Below are 15,883 nucleotides of genomic sequence, written 5' to 3'. Positions count from 1 at the left end.
ATTTCTCCTCGGGCCACTTTGGTCAATGGAAACAGGAGACTCTCGTCCTCCTCAGGCTGATCGTAAACTTAGATTCAAAAGATTGCTGTTGATGTTCCAGGAAGTGTAATCTACTGCTACAGCATTTGGGTGCAGATCAAAAAGTTGCACAGGCCGTTAGGGAAATATTTGAAGAAGTTGGCGTGTGTGTGTGTGTGGGAGGCGTGAAGACATCATTGAAGTAATCTTGCAGCGGTTGGGAAAGGAAACCAGCTGGACGGGTCTGGACAATGGACTAGTTTTTGTTCATACTCTCGTGTTCATAGGAGGCAAAATGGGAATCAATCAATGGGATAATGGGACTGGAGCAAAAAATCTATCTTAATATAATAGTTATACAATCAGGAAGCAGGAGGAATTGGGGTATTTTATTCCACTGTAGCTTTGATAAAATACGAACATTTAGTTCCAGTTTGTGTATTATGCAGTCATTTTTACAAATTACAATGGTGACTGCCTCCCTCAGGATGATGGTGGGGAATCCCGTGATGGTAATACCATTGAATGTCAATGGGAGCTAGTTAGATTCTCTCTTGTTGGAGATGGTCATTACCTGGCACTTGTGAGACACATATATTACTTACCATTTATCAGCCCAAGCCTGAACATTGTCCAGGTCTTGCTGCATGAGAGCATGGATTACATCCATACATGGAGCAAACAGAACATTAAGGAACAAGACAGGAAAATCATATTGCGACTCTGCCTCTCCCAACCAGAAGTTTGTGCCTCGATCTCTGTTTCAATGTCACTGTACCTTATCACTGGATTGAAAACTGTCTGTCTGTTTCTTTCACCAAGTTCTAATGAGTTGCTGTATCACAATCGTGGAACTTCCCTTCACCACATGGACTGTAGCAGTTCAAGAAGGCAGCCCACCACCACCTTCTTAAGGGCAATAAATGGAGATGACACCCACATTGAGATTTTATTAAATTATTTTCAAATTGATGGGATATCATTTATAATAATATCACGATCTGCAATTTATTTAAAATGTAACTTTCAGTGAATGTGTTTGATTTTTTTAAAGTTAATTGTCCTATTTTGCCCACCAGTTTTTGAAATTAGGTCAAATTAGCTTGGCAGCAATATACAGAAACCCACACAAAGGCTTGACTAGAAATACACAAGGGCACTATCTATGCACACTGTGGTACAATTGTATTGAACAGTTATAAAGAACATTAGTGCACGTGACTTTATCTGGCTCAACTGAGAGCAGCCAAGTGAGATTTGCAGGTGTTCACCCAGACCAAGTGTTCCTAACTGTACTCACACTTCATTGCAACACTGAGAATGACACAGCCTCAACAACACTGCGATCCTAAGGTTAAACTCAGGCCCTTTAAGGAGCCCACGACAGCCTTGGAAGAAATACAGGGAGTTAGTTCTCCCGGTGTTCCAGCAAAAGTTCCTTCCTCAAGTCCAACACAGCAGATGGTATTGCAGAAACTTGATCAGGGGCTCTGGAGGTCCTTGTTGTTCTTGGTGATGGTAAAATACTTTAACAAATACAATTTAAACCAGAATTAACATAGCAGTAGAATATACTCTTTACTCTGTAACATGATAATGGACAGTGTATAACTCCTGGGCAGTTTATTGACAATATAACTACAAATTTCCATCATTCTATAAAACATATTGATATAGTAAGGGGAAAAACAAAGGGTTCAGATAGAACACTGTCAGCTTCAAGTACTATTACTGAACACAATTTGTACCAATGAAAACAGTTACTCAAAAAAATAAAGATCGATTCCCTGAAAATAACTGGATCCACTGAACAGCCTGCATTTACATCTCTATTAATTGGCTGTTGCTGTGAATTTACTGAAGACTGGTTTGTTTTGAATGTTATATCTATAACCGACACTGAGATTGGCTGAGACCATTCTTTTTGAAGCCAGGCTAGAAATTTTCATTCCTGCACTACAACACAGAAAAAAAGATGTTGTAACTATTGAGCGGATGAGAACCTGCCCACCCTGCTGAGTCCTTCCAGCTGCTGGGTTTTGGTTTCGTGCCAGCCAGCGAGGCTGAGTTCCCAAGTGACTGGGAGGTGTCCTAACCATCTGCTGCTGTCCTTCTCCATCATCCTTCTTCCATTCTTCTCCTCCACCCTCCCTCTATCCTCCTCCCACATTTACCTTACAGATTTAAAGTTGGAAAATATTCCAAGGTTCTTTACAGCAGCCTAATTGGATACAAACTAAAACCAAGTCAAAGGAGAAGACATTAGGAGGAGTGACTACAACCTTGGTCAAAAAGATAGGTTTTAGGGAGGAGCATAAAAAGAGACAGAGAGATAGCAAAGTTTAGGGACCAAATTCCAGACTTCAGTCTGGGACAGCTGAAGGCATGGCAGACAGCAGTGAGGGAAAGGGCATGTGCAAGAGGCCAGAGTGAGAGAAACACAGAGTTGCTGGAGGATTGGCTGCAGTCAGCGGTGCAAGAGCATGGAGGGATTTGAACACAAAAGATGAGAGTTTTTAAACTCAATCTGTTGATGAACCAGGGGTCAATGAAGGTCAGCGAACACAGGGCTGATGGACGAAAGGGACTTGCCGCAGCTTAAGACATGGGCGGCCCGGGTTTGGAAAGGACGGTGTTTATAGATGGTGGAAGATGTTTGGGCAGAGTGGTGTTTGGTGGAGGCCATCAGGAGAGGGTTGAAAATGTATGGTTGAGGGTTCCAGCTGCAGTTTAGCTGAGTCAGAGGCAGACACACACACGTTGCAATGACATGGAGCTGGGTGTCGTCAGCGTGCATATGGAAGCTGAGGTCAGGTCTTTGGATGATATCACCGAGGGCCAGCATGTATGAAACAGGAGGGCACCAAGAATAGATCATGATGGGATTCCTGAGCTAACAGTGCGCAGGTAGGAAAGGAAGCCACTACATGGGATTTCCTGGCTGCTGCTCTTTGAGTATAACCAGGCAACAGCAAATACACTTAGCTGCACTGTGGAGGATAGGCACTGGGGGCAGATAGTGTGGTCAACCATGTGAAAGACTGCAGAAGTGTCAAGAAGGATGAGAAGTGACAATAATCACAGACAGCCACACAGGAGTTCATTTGTGACATTGATTAGCATCATTTCAGTACTTCAGCACAGGTGGAAACCTGCTTAGAAAGATTTAAAACTAAAGGTGCAAGAATGGTGTGCGGGCATGGATTTGGTGGGAGACAACATGTTCAAAGATTGGGTGTTTATGAGATGAGGGGGTAGGGGGTGTCAAGGGTGGATGCCTTAAGGAGCGGGTGGTAATGACAGATTTGAAAGTCAGGGGACAGTACCCAGTGAAGAAGGAACGATTTATAATGTCAGCTAGTATTGGGGGCAGGAAGAGATGTTAGACGGTCAGCAGTTTGGTGGGGAGAACGTCAACAGAGCAGGAGATGGGACTCAGACAGGATGAGCTTAGAGAGGGTCTGAGTGGAGATGGTGGGAAAACTACTGGGAGATGTGTGTTCTTGGCTCAGGCGTGGCAGAAGCAGATGAATGAATATTAGTGACATTCACATATCAAATATCAAGAAAATGCTGGAAATACGCAGGTCAGGCAGCATCTGTGGAGAGAAAGACAGTGTTAACATTTCAGGTCAATGACTTTTCATCAGAACTTCTGGTGCAAGGTCATCAGTCTGTAACGTTAACTCTGTTTTTTTCTCCACAGATGCTGCCTGACCTGCCGAGTATTTCCAGCTTTTTATGTTTGTATTTCAGATTTCCAGCATCCGCAGTATTTTGCGTTTGATCAACCTCACATTGTTCTGGAGTATTGTGCTAATTCAGAAGTGAAAAGTGTTAACAAAAAATATGCAAATAATGCAAATCTGGCAAACATGTCCAGATGCTTAGAATTTCAGAGAAGAATAATTCACTTCACTCTTGGAAAAAGTTACATTCTGGGTATTGGAGCCAGCGTCTGGAATTTTCAGGTCTGCATACTGGCAGGGACGTTCAACTGGCTGGAAAGCAAAGTGAACAACATTATATTTGGGTATTATAAAAGGCACAGCAATGAAATCCAAAATCTGACTGACATCGTTATATAAAGCAATGCTGCATATTTTTTTAAAAAGCCAGGATGCATTAAGCCCATCAGTGCTGGTTGTGTATTGGCAGTCTGGGCACTTCTGAACCCTATTCCTGCAGGACACCGAGCCTTCTCCTCCTCCCCGCTCCCCCCCCCAGCCACCTCCCAAATCTGTCTTATGGCTGGTTAACAGACGTTAAAACATTGCACAGGCTGTCGGCTTAACTGGAGTGATGTCGGACACACAGAATGCCTACATAATAATGGCCTTTTACTGTAGTTAAATACAGCATTGGTCTTCCATTTATTCGGCCTCACCACAGTTACTCCTGTGTCATACAGCTGCTGATTAAAACTAGATGGTTGGAAATGTCTCAAACAAAATCTCGCTAACAAATTACAGATGGTGTGCCACAAACAAGCCTACTTGTTTCCAGAGTAGGGTCAGATCTGGTCTCTAGAATTACACTGTAATTTTAGTCTAAGCCAAAGACTATAACAGGACAGAGTAATTGAAACCCCATATTATAAAACGTGAGTGCATTCTTACTATACGGCACATGTTCTGGGATTCAGAAATAATAAATCAGTTAGAAAAAAAAGACTACAAATGTGGTTAGTTCATGCCATTAGTGATAACTTATTACTGATTGGGATTGGGGAATGCAGACACTGACACATGGTACAATCTTACTGTACTTGCAATACCTGCAACTTGCCAACTATATGTGCACAATAACCAGTGTTTTTTTTTAAAATTTAAAATGTATTCAGTAAAACATTTAAAAGTTTTTAAGCCCCTACCTTTGTGATTGGTAGATTTTGTCCATGGTTAACAGTATCTGAGAAATAAAGAACAAACAGTGAGGAGGCAGACTGGATTCATTAATCTCTGAATATAACTCTCCTTACTGAACATTTGGAAAGTTTAATGCCCATATATATGCCCTTTTTTCTCCCTCCCATAGAATCTTACAGCACAGCAATAGGCCATTCTGCCCATCAAGTCTATGTCAGTGTTCATGCTCCACATAGTCTCCTCCCACTTTACTTTATCTCACCCATTCGACATAAAACCTTTACTCCTTTCTTCCTCATGTATTTATCTGGCTTCCCCTTCAATGCATCTATGCCATTTGCCTCAACCACACCATGTGGTAGTAAGTTCCACGTTCTCATCACTCCCTTGGCAAATAATTTTCTCCTGAATTATTGATAGATTGGTGATTGTCTGATATTTAGAGCCCCTAGTTTTGTACTCCCTCAAATGTGGAAACATCATTTCTACTACTATCCTATCAAATCCCTTCATAATTTTAAAGACCTCTAGCAGATCACCAATCGCTTTACTCTTTTCTAGAAAAACGAGCCCCAATTTTTTCCTGACAGGTATAACCTCTGAGTTCTGATATCATCCTTGTAAATCTTTATTGTACTTTCTCCAATACTTCGATATCCTTTCTGTAATAAGATGCCCCAAACTATGCACAATACTGAAGAAAGTTCATGCAGCAGTGGTCCCACTGTATAAACATTTAAATTTCAATTTGGGATGGCAGGGGGCAGATGAAGCAGGGACAACACATGGGTTTACCCAGTATTCAGAAGGTCAAAGTGACCTATAAGCACCTTTCAAATCTAGTTTGACACCACATTGGAGGTACGCTCCCTGTCGTGTCAAATCCAAGTAATATTGTACTTCTCAGCTTTAACATATGTTAAAATGTTCCATGGTGTTTCACAGGAGCATTATAAAACAAAACATGACACTGAGCCACATAAGGAGATATTAGGGCAGGTGACCAAAAGCTTGGTCAAAGAGGTAGGTTTCAATGAGTGTCTTAAAAGGGGAAAGAGAGATAGAAAGGCAGAGAGTTGTAGGGAGGGTAGTCTAGAGCTTGGGACCTAGACAACTGAAGATCCAGCCAATGGTGGAGTGATTAAAATCAGGGAGAGGCCAGAACAAGAGGAGCGCAGATATATTAAAGGGTTGTGGGGCTTGAGGAGATCACAGAGGTGGTGGGGGGTGGGGTGGGGGGGGGGGTGGCAGAGGGGTGATGTGCATCAAGGCCATGAAGGGATTTGAAAGCCAGCATGAGAATTTTAAACTTAAGGCATTGTTTATCCGGGAGCTAATGTGAGTAGGCGGCAATAGGTGAATGGGACTTGTTGCACATTAAGACCAACAAGCACAAATGTAGAATGCAGACAAGACCTGTTAGAGAGAGGCCCAGTGTACAGTAGAGATCACAATTGACTCGGCATGCTGATTACATTGAGACTGTTCAGCACTACAGGCATGAAGTGCTGTTTCCCACATCCCCATCCCCCAGCAAGAAGATCATCACCCATTATTAGCTTTGTTCATAAACAGATTAAACTTCAGGTGAGATGGTGTTGTAGTGGTAATGTCACTGGACTAAGGCCCAGGCTAATGCTCTGGGGACAGGGGTTCAAATCCACCAAGGCAGGTGGTGGAATTTAAATTCAATTAATTATTAAATAAAATCTGGAACTGAAAGCTTGTCTTGGGAATGGTGCCATGAAACTATCACTAATGGAAGGAATTCTGCCATCCTTAGCTGGTCTGGCCTACATGTGACTACAAACCCACAAGCAAGCCAACTCCATTGTTAAGGGCAATTAGGGATGGGCAACAAATGCTGGTTTTGCTTTGCCAGTGACACTCACAGCCCATGAAAGAATTTAAAAAAAATCTGTAATGACATGTCAGTATTTGCTATATCTCTGGTGGCAACTGAAATTGCGTGCTTCAGCTTTACTGAAATAGTATATTCAGTACAAAGCTACTGCCTGAAGTTTGGATGAAAACCCTCCCAATCCAAATTCATTAAAAATCACTGCCCGTGGCATTTCTTCAACTATTAGACACCGATCACAGTTAGGCATCCAATATTTTTGTCCGACATTTTCACCAATATATCAACCCAAACTCTTTCCTTCCTTTCTCAAGTTGTCCTGCAGTAAAAGACCCCAATGGCCATTTTCCATTTATGAGCCTCAGCAATGAAATTCAAGAGACTATTCTGTATAAAGTGATGCAGCGCAACACAGCACAAACTGCTCTGATATCAGTAGAGAATCACACATCACAGGAGATAGGCTTGATAATAAATGAGATTGAATTTGTGCATACTCAGTTAACGCAGCGTAGACAAGAAACAAAGCTGGGACTTTCTCAGTATTGCAACTAAGTGCCACCCTTTGGGACTAAATACACCCACTGGGCCATCAGGGGAGCTCGATACAAAGGTTTGAGACTACCCTGAGAGAATACTGGGTGTACTCTACATAACACACTTCATCGCCTGAGGGACAGTTGTGCGTAAATGCTTCCCGATTCCCAAAGGTAATGTGGATGAATTCCTTTGTTCTCTGTTATAAATATAAGGCCTAGGCTCTTACATTGAAACAAGTTAATATCTCGATTACAATAGCTGTGAAACACATTACACGTTCTTACCCTTGTGATTGCACAGAGAAATTTCAATGTCTATGCACATGGGCAGCAATAAACAAGGCTCTGGACATTAACCATGCACTTCAAACGTACGTACCATTTCCCATCTTTTTTTCCTTATTAACTACTGCATATACTGGGAATTCCTTTGCAGTTGCTGCATTAAGAGACAAGAGTTTAAACTGGAGCTAAAAACATGAAAGTCAAAAGTACGTTGAAGTACTATCACAAAACATCATTTCCAAGGAATGTTTTGGTAATTCTAAACAACTGTAATTTCTTTAATGATCTGTTGCTGTGGCAGTACCATTGCAATAGATGTGATTCACCCATAAAAAGAGAGGAGAGAGAAAAGCAAATGATTGATGACTCTTTCCATTGTTGTTTTTAAGAATAAATATTGGCCAGGGTGTGATGAGAATTTCCCTCCTCTTCTTCCAATAGTGCTGTGGGACATTTAATACCCATATGAGATAACAGACAGTTTAACAGCACCTCAGACAGTGCAGCACTCTCTCACTACTGCACGGAAGTGTCAGCCTAGCTTATGAGCTGAAGTATCTGGAGTGGGGCATGAACCTGCAGCCTTTGGAATCAAAAGAGAGTTCCACCATTGAGCCAAAGCCAACAGACCAATAGTAGCCAACTACTCATTATATGTACAACTCTTAAGAAAGTAACCAAAGCTGCATTCAATCACACAAGTTTCAATAATTTCACTTGATAAAATAATAAATCTTTGATTTTAAAGATAAAATACATTTTACCAAAATCATCTCATAGCAGTATTATTTCCACTGGTCATGCAGTTAAGGAGACGGTGTCCCATCTCACTGTGGGGGCTCCATTCAGTTCATTAGTAATGGACAAGAGGAGAAGTGAGAACTGGCACGACTGTCTACACCACCAGTCTCATCAGCACTCTATCAGCTCTATTGGTGCTTTACTGACCTTAGTGACAGTCTACAACTTCAGTATAACTTTATCCAGCACAGTGCCAGGAGTTACTATGGAATGGAGCTTGGTAGCATTGCAATTCTTGTATCTCAATGGGCTGTTTCCATTAAATTACAGTTAGTAAGCTTATGTGCATGCTTGATGGAAATTCAGTACAAAACAAAACACTTTGAAAATATGCTTAAAACTGTACTTGCATTTAGTTACAGGATGCTCCTTATTAATGTCTCTTCGTGCTGGCTCTCCTGCTGCAGGGGCTATGTAAAAAGGAAAGAGCTTAACTTTCAGACACAAATGTCCAGACATTTAGTTCCCTGCATTTTTTTAAATCCATGTTGCTACTCCCAAGTGTCTGATTGAATATTCATTCACTAATTGGTTTGAAAACGCACCTTCAGCAACTATCACTGCATTAACAATGTACAGCACAAGCAATTAGAACTGCATTCTCATTTTTCCGTTATGTTTGAGAGAAGGACAGAAAGGATATTCAATCTTCTACATATGCAAACATCACTTAAATCAGGGTTCACAATGTGTTTGCTTCAGAGATCACCCTCCAGTGTTTCAAAAATTCCTGTAGTAACTATTTTTTCCTGCATACAAATTATACAGTTAAAGACATATTTATTATTGTTATTGTTTTACTTCCTTAATGTGAAATTTGTTGCTGGTGTTGAGCAACAATCCTGTCAGGACTTGGAGGGATCTTCGATAAGCACACGAGCACATCCTGGCTCCGTGATGCCCAAGTTTGTAGACTGTTGCTGAGGTTGGTAGAGTTGTACTGCAGTTAGTAAACTGGCTCTGAGGTTGACAGTCTAAGGGGGCCTCAGCCCCTGGTCGAGAACCTCTGATTTAAACAAACCTTCAAGTACATCACAAGTTCACTACAGTTGCATGAGTATCATACATTTTTAAACTTACCATTAGCTGTTGATGTCCAGCTGAACTTACTCGATTGTTGTTGCCCTGTGGTGCTAAATAAAAGTAAAAATGTCAAAAAGATTCAAGAGTTTGAAAGTGTGCATTTTCATTGTTATTAGATGGGTATATTGCTATGTTATTCTGACTAGGGCCTTAGTGGACTCAACAGATTTTTGGGTGACAGAGAAAATTAGCCAATAATTTGTGACTGACTCATACAGATCAATCCTTGAAATAGACAGACAGAGGTAACTGGTACTACATTTAAATGAAGGATGGTCTCAAAACTGACAGAAGATGGAATGACAGATCTGTCTGTATGTACCCAGTCACATCCCAACTAGTTAAGTATGAAATATATTGGCACCATTACATAGCTATGCCCCAGACCAAATTCTTGATGTAATTTTCTTGGATTGATAAACTGACAGAATGCAATAAACTAACTTTAATGTGATCATTGAAATCCAGCTCCTTTGGATTTTTAGGTAGGCTAACTTTGCTTGTACAAAGGTTTAAGATTTTCACCTGGTTATAGGATTAGTATATATTCCTATGGACTCCTCTGACCTCTTGTTGCAGCATGCTATCCAGCAATCACAGAGCTCTCTGTAACGAAAGACAAAGAATTCTAAAATACATCTGCATTGCTCCCACTCTTCCTGTCTAAGCAGTCTCATTAAATTGAGGAACTGAAAAAAAATGTTGTTTTCAGTGACATGTTTATGCAGAGATTGAAATATTGAAATATATAATATAAGCAGAGAATGTCCACAGGTGGATCGGTACACAAATTGTATCCAAGTCATTGAAGCTTATTCTTGAATTACAGAAAACAGGAGAGAGAGAGAGAGAGATGCGCGCACAGGGAGAGGAAAGCAAAATGAGAGCACAGAAAAAGTAGAATGAGCAGTCAAGAAACGTACCACATAGGTGATAAAGTTTAAATCAACAGGGAGAACAGACATAAAACAGAAAATGCTGGAAACACAGCATGTCGGGCAGCATCTGTGGAGAGTGAAACAGAGTTAATGTTTCCAGTCGATCACCTTTCTTCAGAACACAGTATTTTGCTTTTGTTTTAGAGAGAGCAGAAACACTGGCAGGGAACTAGTGAAATGAGCAATGGAGATTAGAAAGATAAAGATCAACTCCAGTAAAACCAGTAGGTTATGAAAAGGTTAAGGCTGATACAGCATGTTGCTCAGTTCCAAGCGGTGGTGGGGGGGGGGGGGGGGGGGGGGGGGGGGGGTGGGAGACGAGCACATTCTCTTCAGACCATAAAAAACCATTCATGGTGCCCAACTCACCCCACTGCTCAGGTGCTCTTTCCGTACCCCCACCGCCCACCTCTAACTTCCCAGAGATACCTTCACCAATCCAGTAAAAGAGTGAGGAGGAATGATGCACGTTTGAAGATATACAAGGTGCAGACACTTTCAGCACAGTAATCCTGTTCAGACATCACGAAATTCCAAGTCTTGCCGTTCATGTCATGTATTGCCAGGGGAAGGGAGGGACTTACCTGATTCGATTGTGTTCCTGTGATTGCTCGTCCTTTTGTAATCCACGGTCACAACATGACATCCATATCCCACGGTAATTGCTGTAAGTAAAAAAGAAAATAGTACTGAATTGAGTTGATTAATGTTCGGGACTTTTTATATGAATATTATCCTTATACTGACATTATACAAATTGCTGCTGTTCAAGAAGGCAGCTCACCACAATCTTCGAGGACAATTAGGGATGGATAATAAATGCCGACTTTATCACCAATGCCTACAGCCATGAACGAATTTTTTAAAAACTGGAATTAGTAGTAGGGTGATTATATTCCTGAAATAAGTAACAGTTTATTGAAAAACAACATGAAGCAGCCCAAAATAAAGACAGGTGAGCTGTAACTTATCTAGAATCAATGTGGCACTGAATCAAATCATAAAAATTCAAAAAAGGAAGGCAAGAAATTTTAGAAATAGCCCAGCATCATAACTGAATATAATGAGATTTATGTCTAATGGTTCAGATTTTAATAAGGAACAACTTAAAGCACAGGAAAACTGTTTTTATTGGAAGTATTATTGTAATTAAAATGAATAGACTTTGCTAGGAAGAATTTCATAGGAAACTCAGTCACTGATATCACACAGTGGAATCTTAACCATCAATGTGAGCTCATAAACAATGCTCTCGGGCATTAGCATCCACTGACCTGGCTTCAACATTGCCCTTTAATCCACTTTTGCAGCATGAAATCCACGTACAACAGCAATGCCTTCAGAGCAAACACAGGTTTTAGTGAAGATCTAAGTATAGCTAGTTTTGAGAAGCAGTCACAGATGTTATAAACACAAGTTGAATAAAGTCAACCATTTGAAATCAGTGTTATACAATCTGTATAAAATATATATATATATATATATATATATATATATAAAATGCTTTTACATGATTAAATTCCTAAGGGAAGTGGAATATTAGGAAACAGAGCTGTGTAGGTTTTGTTCAGGATGCTTCATGAATTAATTCAGTGTCAAGTGTCATTCGTGCCAAATACATTTAAAATACTTCCAATGCTGGTCCAACAGACAAGTGAATTAATCCAGTCAGAAATTTGAACTCCAGAACAGGGAAGGCCCAATGTTTCATTCCCCCTCTTTGCTCAGTTAGGGCAGCAGCAAAGGGAGGACAACTGGCCTGAGGGCCTCTGGGTCAGGGGTAGAGATGGTGAAATTGGCCAGAATTTCCATTCTTGAACACTGTCCAGTGACTCTCTGCTGCAAGTGCATCACTGAGGTGGAATCTCTGAGGACAAGGCGGGATTTGGCTGGGATACCCCTCACCACTACTATACAGCTCAATAGCTCACCCCACATTTATTGTTAAGGTCCACCTGTTAATAATGCTGTTTGGAAATGTTATGCTGGGAAAAAGAAGCTAGCACTAGTGGAAGTGTATTCCTCTTTCCAGCAAATTTTAGACTCAAATAATTATTCAGCATCCTTTGACATCTGGGTTGAGCAGGAAAATCTGAATTACTTTCAACAGACTACCAAATATTAACCGAACCCAGCTCGGTCTTCCTGTTCAATTCTGTGGACCCCATGCTTATAAACAAATAACAGGGATACAATTACACATTGTGGTATAATGGATTGCCCTTCTGCTACTGCCCACTTTGTGTCCCAACCAAAGTTGAAGTTCACCCCCAATGTACCTAGGGGAAATACTGCAGAATCACAAGGAACCAATCGTTTTTACATGCGTTACCCAAATACATACAGGCTACAAGGAAAAGCATATTTGGTGATGCAATTTGACCAGCTGTCATTGGCCAGTCTGTCGAACATAAGAATTGAAAAGTTGTACAGAAATGAGCATGCCTCCAACCCCATGAAATCTTAACTTTTACCTTATCCACCCCGATTCATCTGGTGACCTGCCGCTACAGCAGGACAGCAAGGCGCCACAGTGATTTCTGGAAAATAAAGCCACAGCTGGTCATGTCAGAAAACCAAGGCTTATGATAAATGTTAGGTTCATAATGTAGTAGAAAAATCATGCAGAGGAAGAAGTGAAAAATGAAACAAGAGGGGCAAAGAAAGTATGCGAGGAAAGACTAGCAGGTAATGTAAAATGGAACATTAAAGTCTTTTATATAAACACAGAGTAAAAAGATAGCCAAAGGAACTGTACTACCAATTAGGGACCAAAATGAATCTTCTTGTGAAGGAAGAAGGCATGGATGAGGTTCTAAATGAATACTTTGCATCTGTCTTCACAAAAGAAGAGTACACTGTCAATGCCTCGGTAAAGGAGGAGGTAGCAGAGAAATTGAATAGGATCAAAATATAGATAAAGAGCAGGTACTAAGGAAAAATGCCACCCCATCTGGCTGGTATGCATCCTAGGCTACTGAGCAAACTAAGGGTGCCCACAATCTTTCAAATCTCCTTGGATATGGGATGGTGCTAGAGGACTGAAGGGCTGTAAATGTTACACTACACACCTGTGCCAAACAGGAGAGGAGGAGCAACTACATATTATAGAACAGATTATCTGGTCTTTATCTCATTGCTGTCTGTGGGATCTTGCTGTGCTCAAATTGGCTGGTACACTTCCTACATTGCAACTGTGACAACACTTCAAATGTACTTCATTGGCTGTAAAACGCTTTTGAACATCCTGAGGTTGCAAAATGCAAGTTTTCATTTTTTTTTTACATGTTGGTCGGCCCAAAGTCGGTGGTGGTGGTGGTGAACTTCTTTGGATCACAATCTGGGAAAAATATTCTTCCAAGTGACGAGTAATTTGAGTTAATAAGATAACCACACAGATTTATTAAAGGCAAATTGTGACAGACAAATTTGATAGAGTTCTTCAACTAAATAACAAAGAGGATTGTGCAACTGATGTTGTGTATGCAGATTTTTAGAAGTTTTTTGAAAAAACATCGCAGGGAAGTTTACAATGCTGCCCCCAGAGGTGGATATTAGAGCTGTAATCCTTTTGATATATATTAATAATCTGGACTTGGGTAAGGGAGGCATAATTTCAAGGTTTACAAATGACACAAAACTTAGAAATGTAGTAAACAGTCAGGAGGATAGTAGCAGACTTTGGCAGGACATAGACTAGTGAAATGAATAGGTTAAATTTAATGCAGAGTAGTGTGAAGTGATTCAATTTACAAGGAATGAAAAGAGCAGCGGCATAAGCTAACTGGTACTAATTGTAATGGGGAAGCTGCAAAAGTGTTCACATACACGAATCTTTGAAAGTAAAATAAGGCTGTTCAAAAAAAGCATACAGGACCCTGGCTTTAAAAATAGAAGCACAAGAGTATAAAAGCAAGGAAGTTATTAAAACCCTTTATAAATCACTACTTAGACCTCAGCTGCAGCATTAAGTCAAATTCTGGGCACCACACTTCAAGACGGCTTCCAAGGCCTTGGAGAGGGTGCAGAGGAGATCTATTAGCAAGGCACAAGGAGTAAGGGACTACAGTCATGTGGAGAGATGAGATAAGCTGGGATTGTTCTTAGAGGAAAGAAGGTTAAGGAGCGATATAAATTGAGATGTTCGAAATTATGAGGGGTTTCGATAGAGTAAATAAGGTGAAATGGTTTCCACTGGCCGGAGAGTCAGTAACCAGAGGACACAGATTTGTGTTAATTGACAACCAGAGTATGAGATTTTTGTTTTAAACACAGCGATGTTATGATGATCTGGAATGCACTGTCTGAAAGGGTGGTGGAAGATGATTCCATAGTAACTTTCAAAAGGGAATTGAATATACACTCGATAAGGGAAGAAAATGTAGGCTATGAAGAAACAGCAGGGCTGTGGGACTTATTAAACAGCTCTTTCACAGAGGCAGCACAGGCATAATGGGCCGAATGGCCTCCATATGTGCTGTATGATTCTGTGAAACCATCTGTAAGTTACTTTGAAGAACAGGGTGCAAGATCAGATGCACAACTTTTTTGATGAATACATTTGGCAGTGGCAAATTAGTAAAATAACCAAAGATGCTCAACAGCAATTTGTAGGCTATTGGTCATGGACTGTGATTATAGTGTCATCTTGGCTCTGTCGAAAGTCCTTGGACTCATGAGGTTGCAGGTTCAAACCCCGTTCTAGCACTTCAGCCCATAATCTAGACTCACATTTCAGTGCAGTACTGGAAAAGATCAGTGCTGAGGTCTTTTAGAAGAGATGTTAAACTGAGACCCCACTGTTGCCTTCCTTACATATAAATGAGCTGGACTTGGGTTGGCAAGTATGATGTTGAAATTTTCAGATGAAACCAAATGGGGTGTTTGGGTAATAACAAAATACTATAGGAAGACAAGCCCGGGGTTTGTTTCTAATGGCATAAAATTGAAAAGTAGAGAAGTCATGTTCAACTTGTTTAGAAACTAGGTATGTCAAAGTACTGTGTACAGTTCTGGTCTCCACATTACAAAAAAGGATACAGAGGCACTGGAGAACCTGCAAAAAGGAAATTACAATGATGATACCAGAACTGAGAAGTTGTATCCATCAGGAAAGACTCAACAGGCTGGGTTTCTTTTCTCTAGAAAAGAGAAGGCTGAGCAGATAGAGGCCTTCAAAATCATGAAGGAGTTTGAGAGGGGATATATAGAGAAAATGTTCCTGCTTGCTGGAAAATCCAAAACTAGGGATCATAAATATAAAAGGTAGTCACTAACAGGTTGAATAAAGAATTTAGAAGGAATTTCTTCAGAGTGGTAAGACCGGAACTCAGTGCCACATGGAATGGTTGAAGCAGATAAAAGTGATACAATTAAGAGGAGGCTTTGAGCAGAGTGGGTAAAGGTAATTAATGTTGGGCAGGCTCATCTGGATTAGAAACACTGGCACAGGCCTTTTGATGCAAACACCCTTTTTGATTTAACAATGAA

General features: G+C 40.7%; 2 protein-coding genes across 3 annotated transcripts in view; one reads left to right on the top strand and one right to left on the bottom strand.

Moving 5' to 3' along the window:
* The window catches only part of LOC137352710 (carcinoembryonic antigen-related cell adhesion molecule 5-like), a 721,824-nt gene that overhangs the window by 337,857 nt on the left and 368,084 nt on the right, over positions 1-15,883 (top strand). The window lies entirely within an intron of this gene.
* The window catches only part of LOC137352906 (uncharacterized), a 227,969-nt gene that overhangs the window by 34,531 nt on the left and 177,555 nt on the right, over positions 1-15,883 (bottom strand). Inside the window, exons 31-41 of the mRNA XM_068018751.1 lie at positions 12,868-12,933; positions 11,668-11,730; positions 10,978-11,058; positions 9,981-10,061; positions 9,453-9,505; positions 8,723-8,782; positions 7,666-7,725; positions 4,892-4,929; positions 3,924-4,019; positions 3,737-3,834; positions 3,602-3,617 (exon numbers count right to left, since the gene is read on the bottom strand). Coding sequence (XP_067874852.1) covers positions 3,602-3,617; positions 3,737-3,834; positions 3,924-4,019; positions 4,892-4,929; positions 7,666-7,725; positions 8,723-8,782; positions 9,453-9,505; positions 9,981-10,061; positions 10,978-11,058; positions 11,668-11,730; positions 12,868-12,933 — 712 coding nt within the window. The remainder of the gene's footprint in view (positions 1-3,601; positions 3,618-3,736; positions 3,835-3,923; positions 4,020-4,891; positions 4,930-7,665; positions 7,726-8,722; positions 8,783-9,452; positions 9,506-9,980; positions 10,062-10,977; positions 11,059-11,667; positions 11,731-12,867; positions 12,934-15,883) is intronic.

This window comes from Heterodontus francisci, chromosome 39 (assembly GCF_036365525.1).
Source record: "Heterodontus francisci isolate sHetFra1 chromosome 39, sHetFra1.hap1, whole genome shotgun sequence".
NCBI lineage: Eukaryota > Metazoa > Chordata > Chondrichthyes > Heterodontiformes > Heterodontidae > Heterodontus > Heterodontus francisci.
This window is presented reverse-complemented; position numbering and strand designations above follow the sequence as displayed.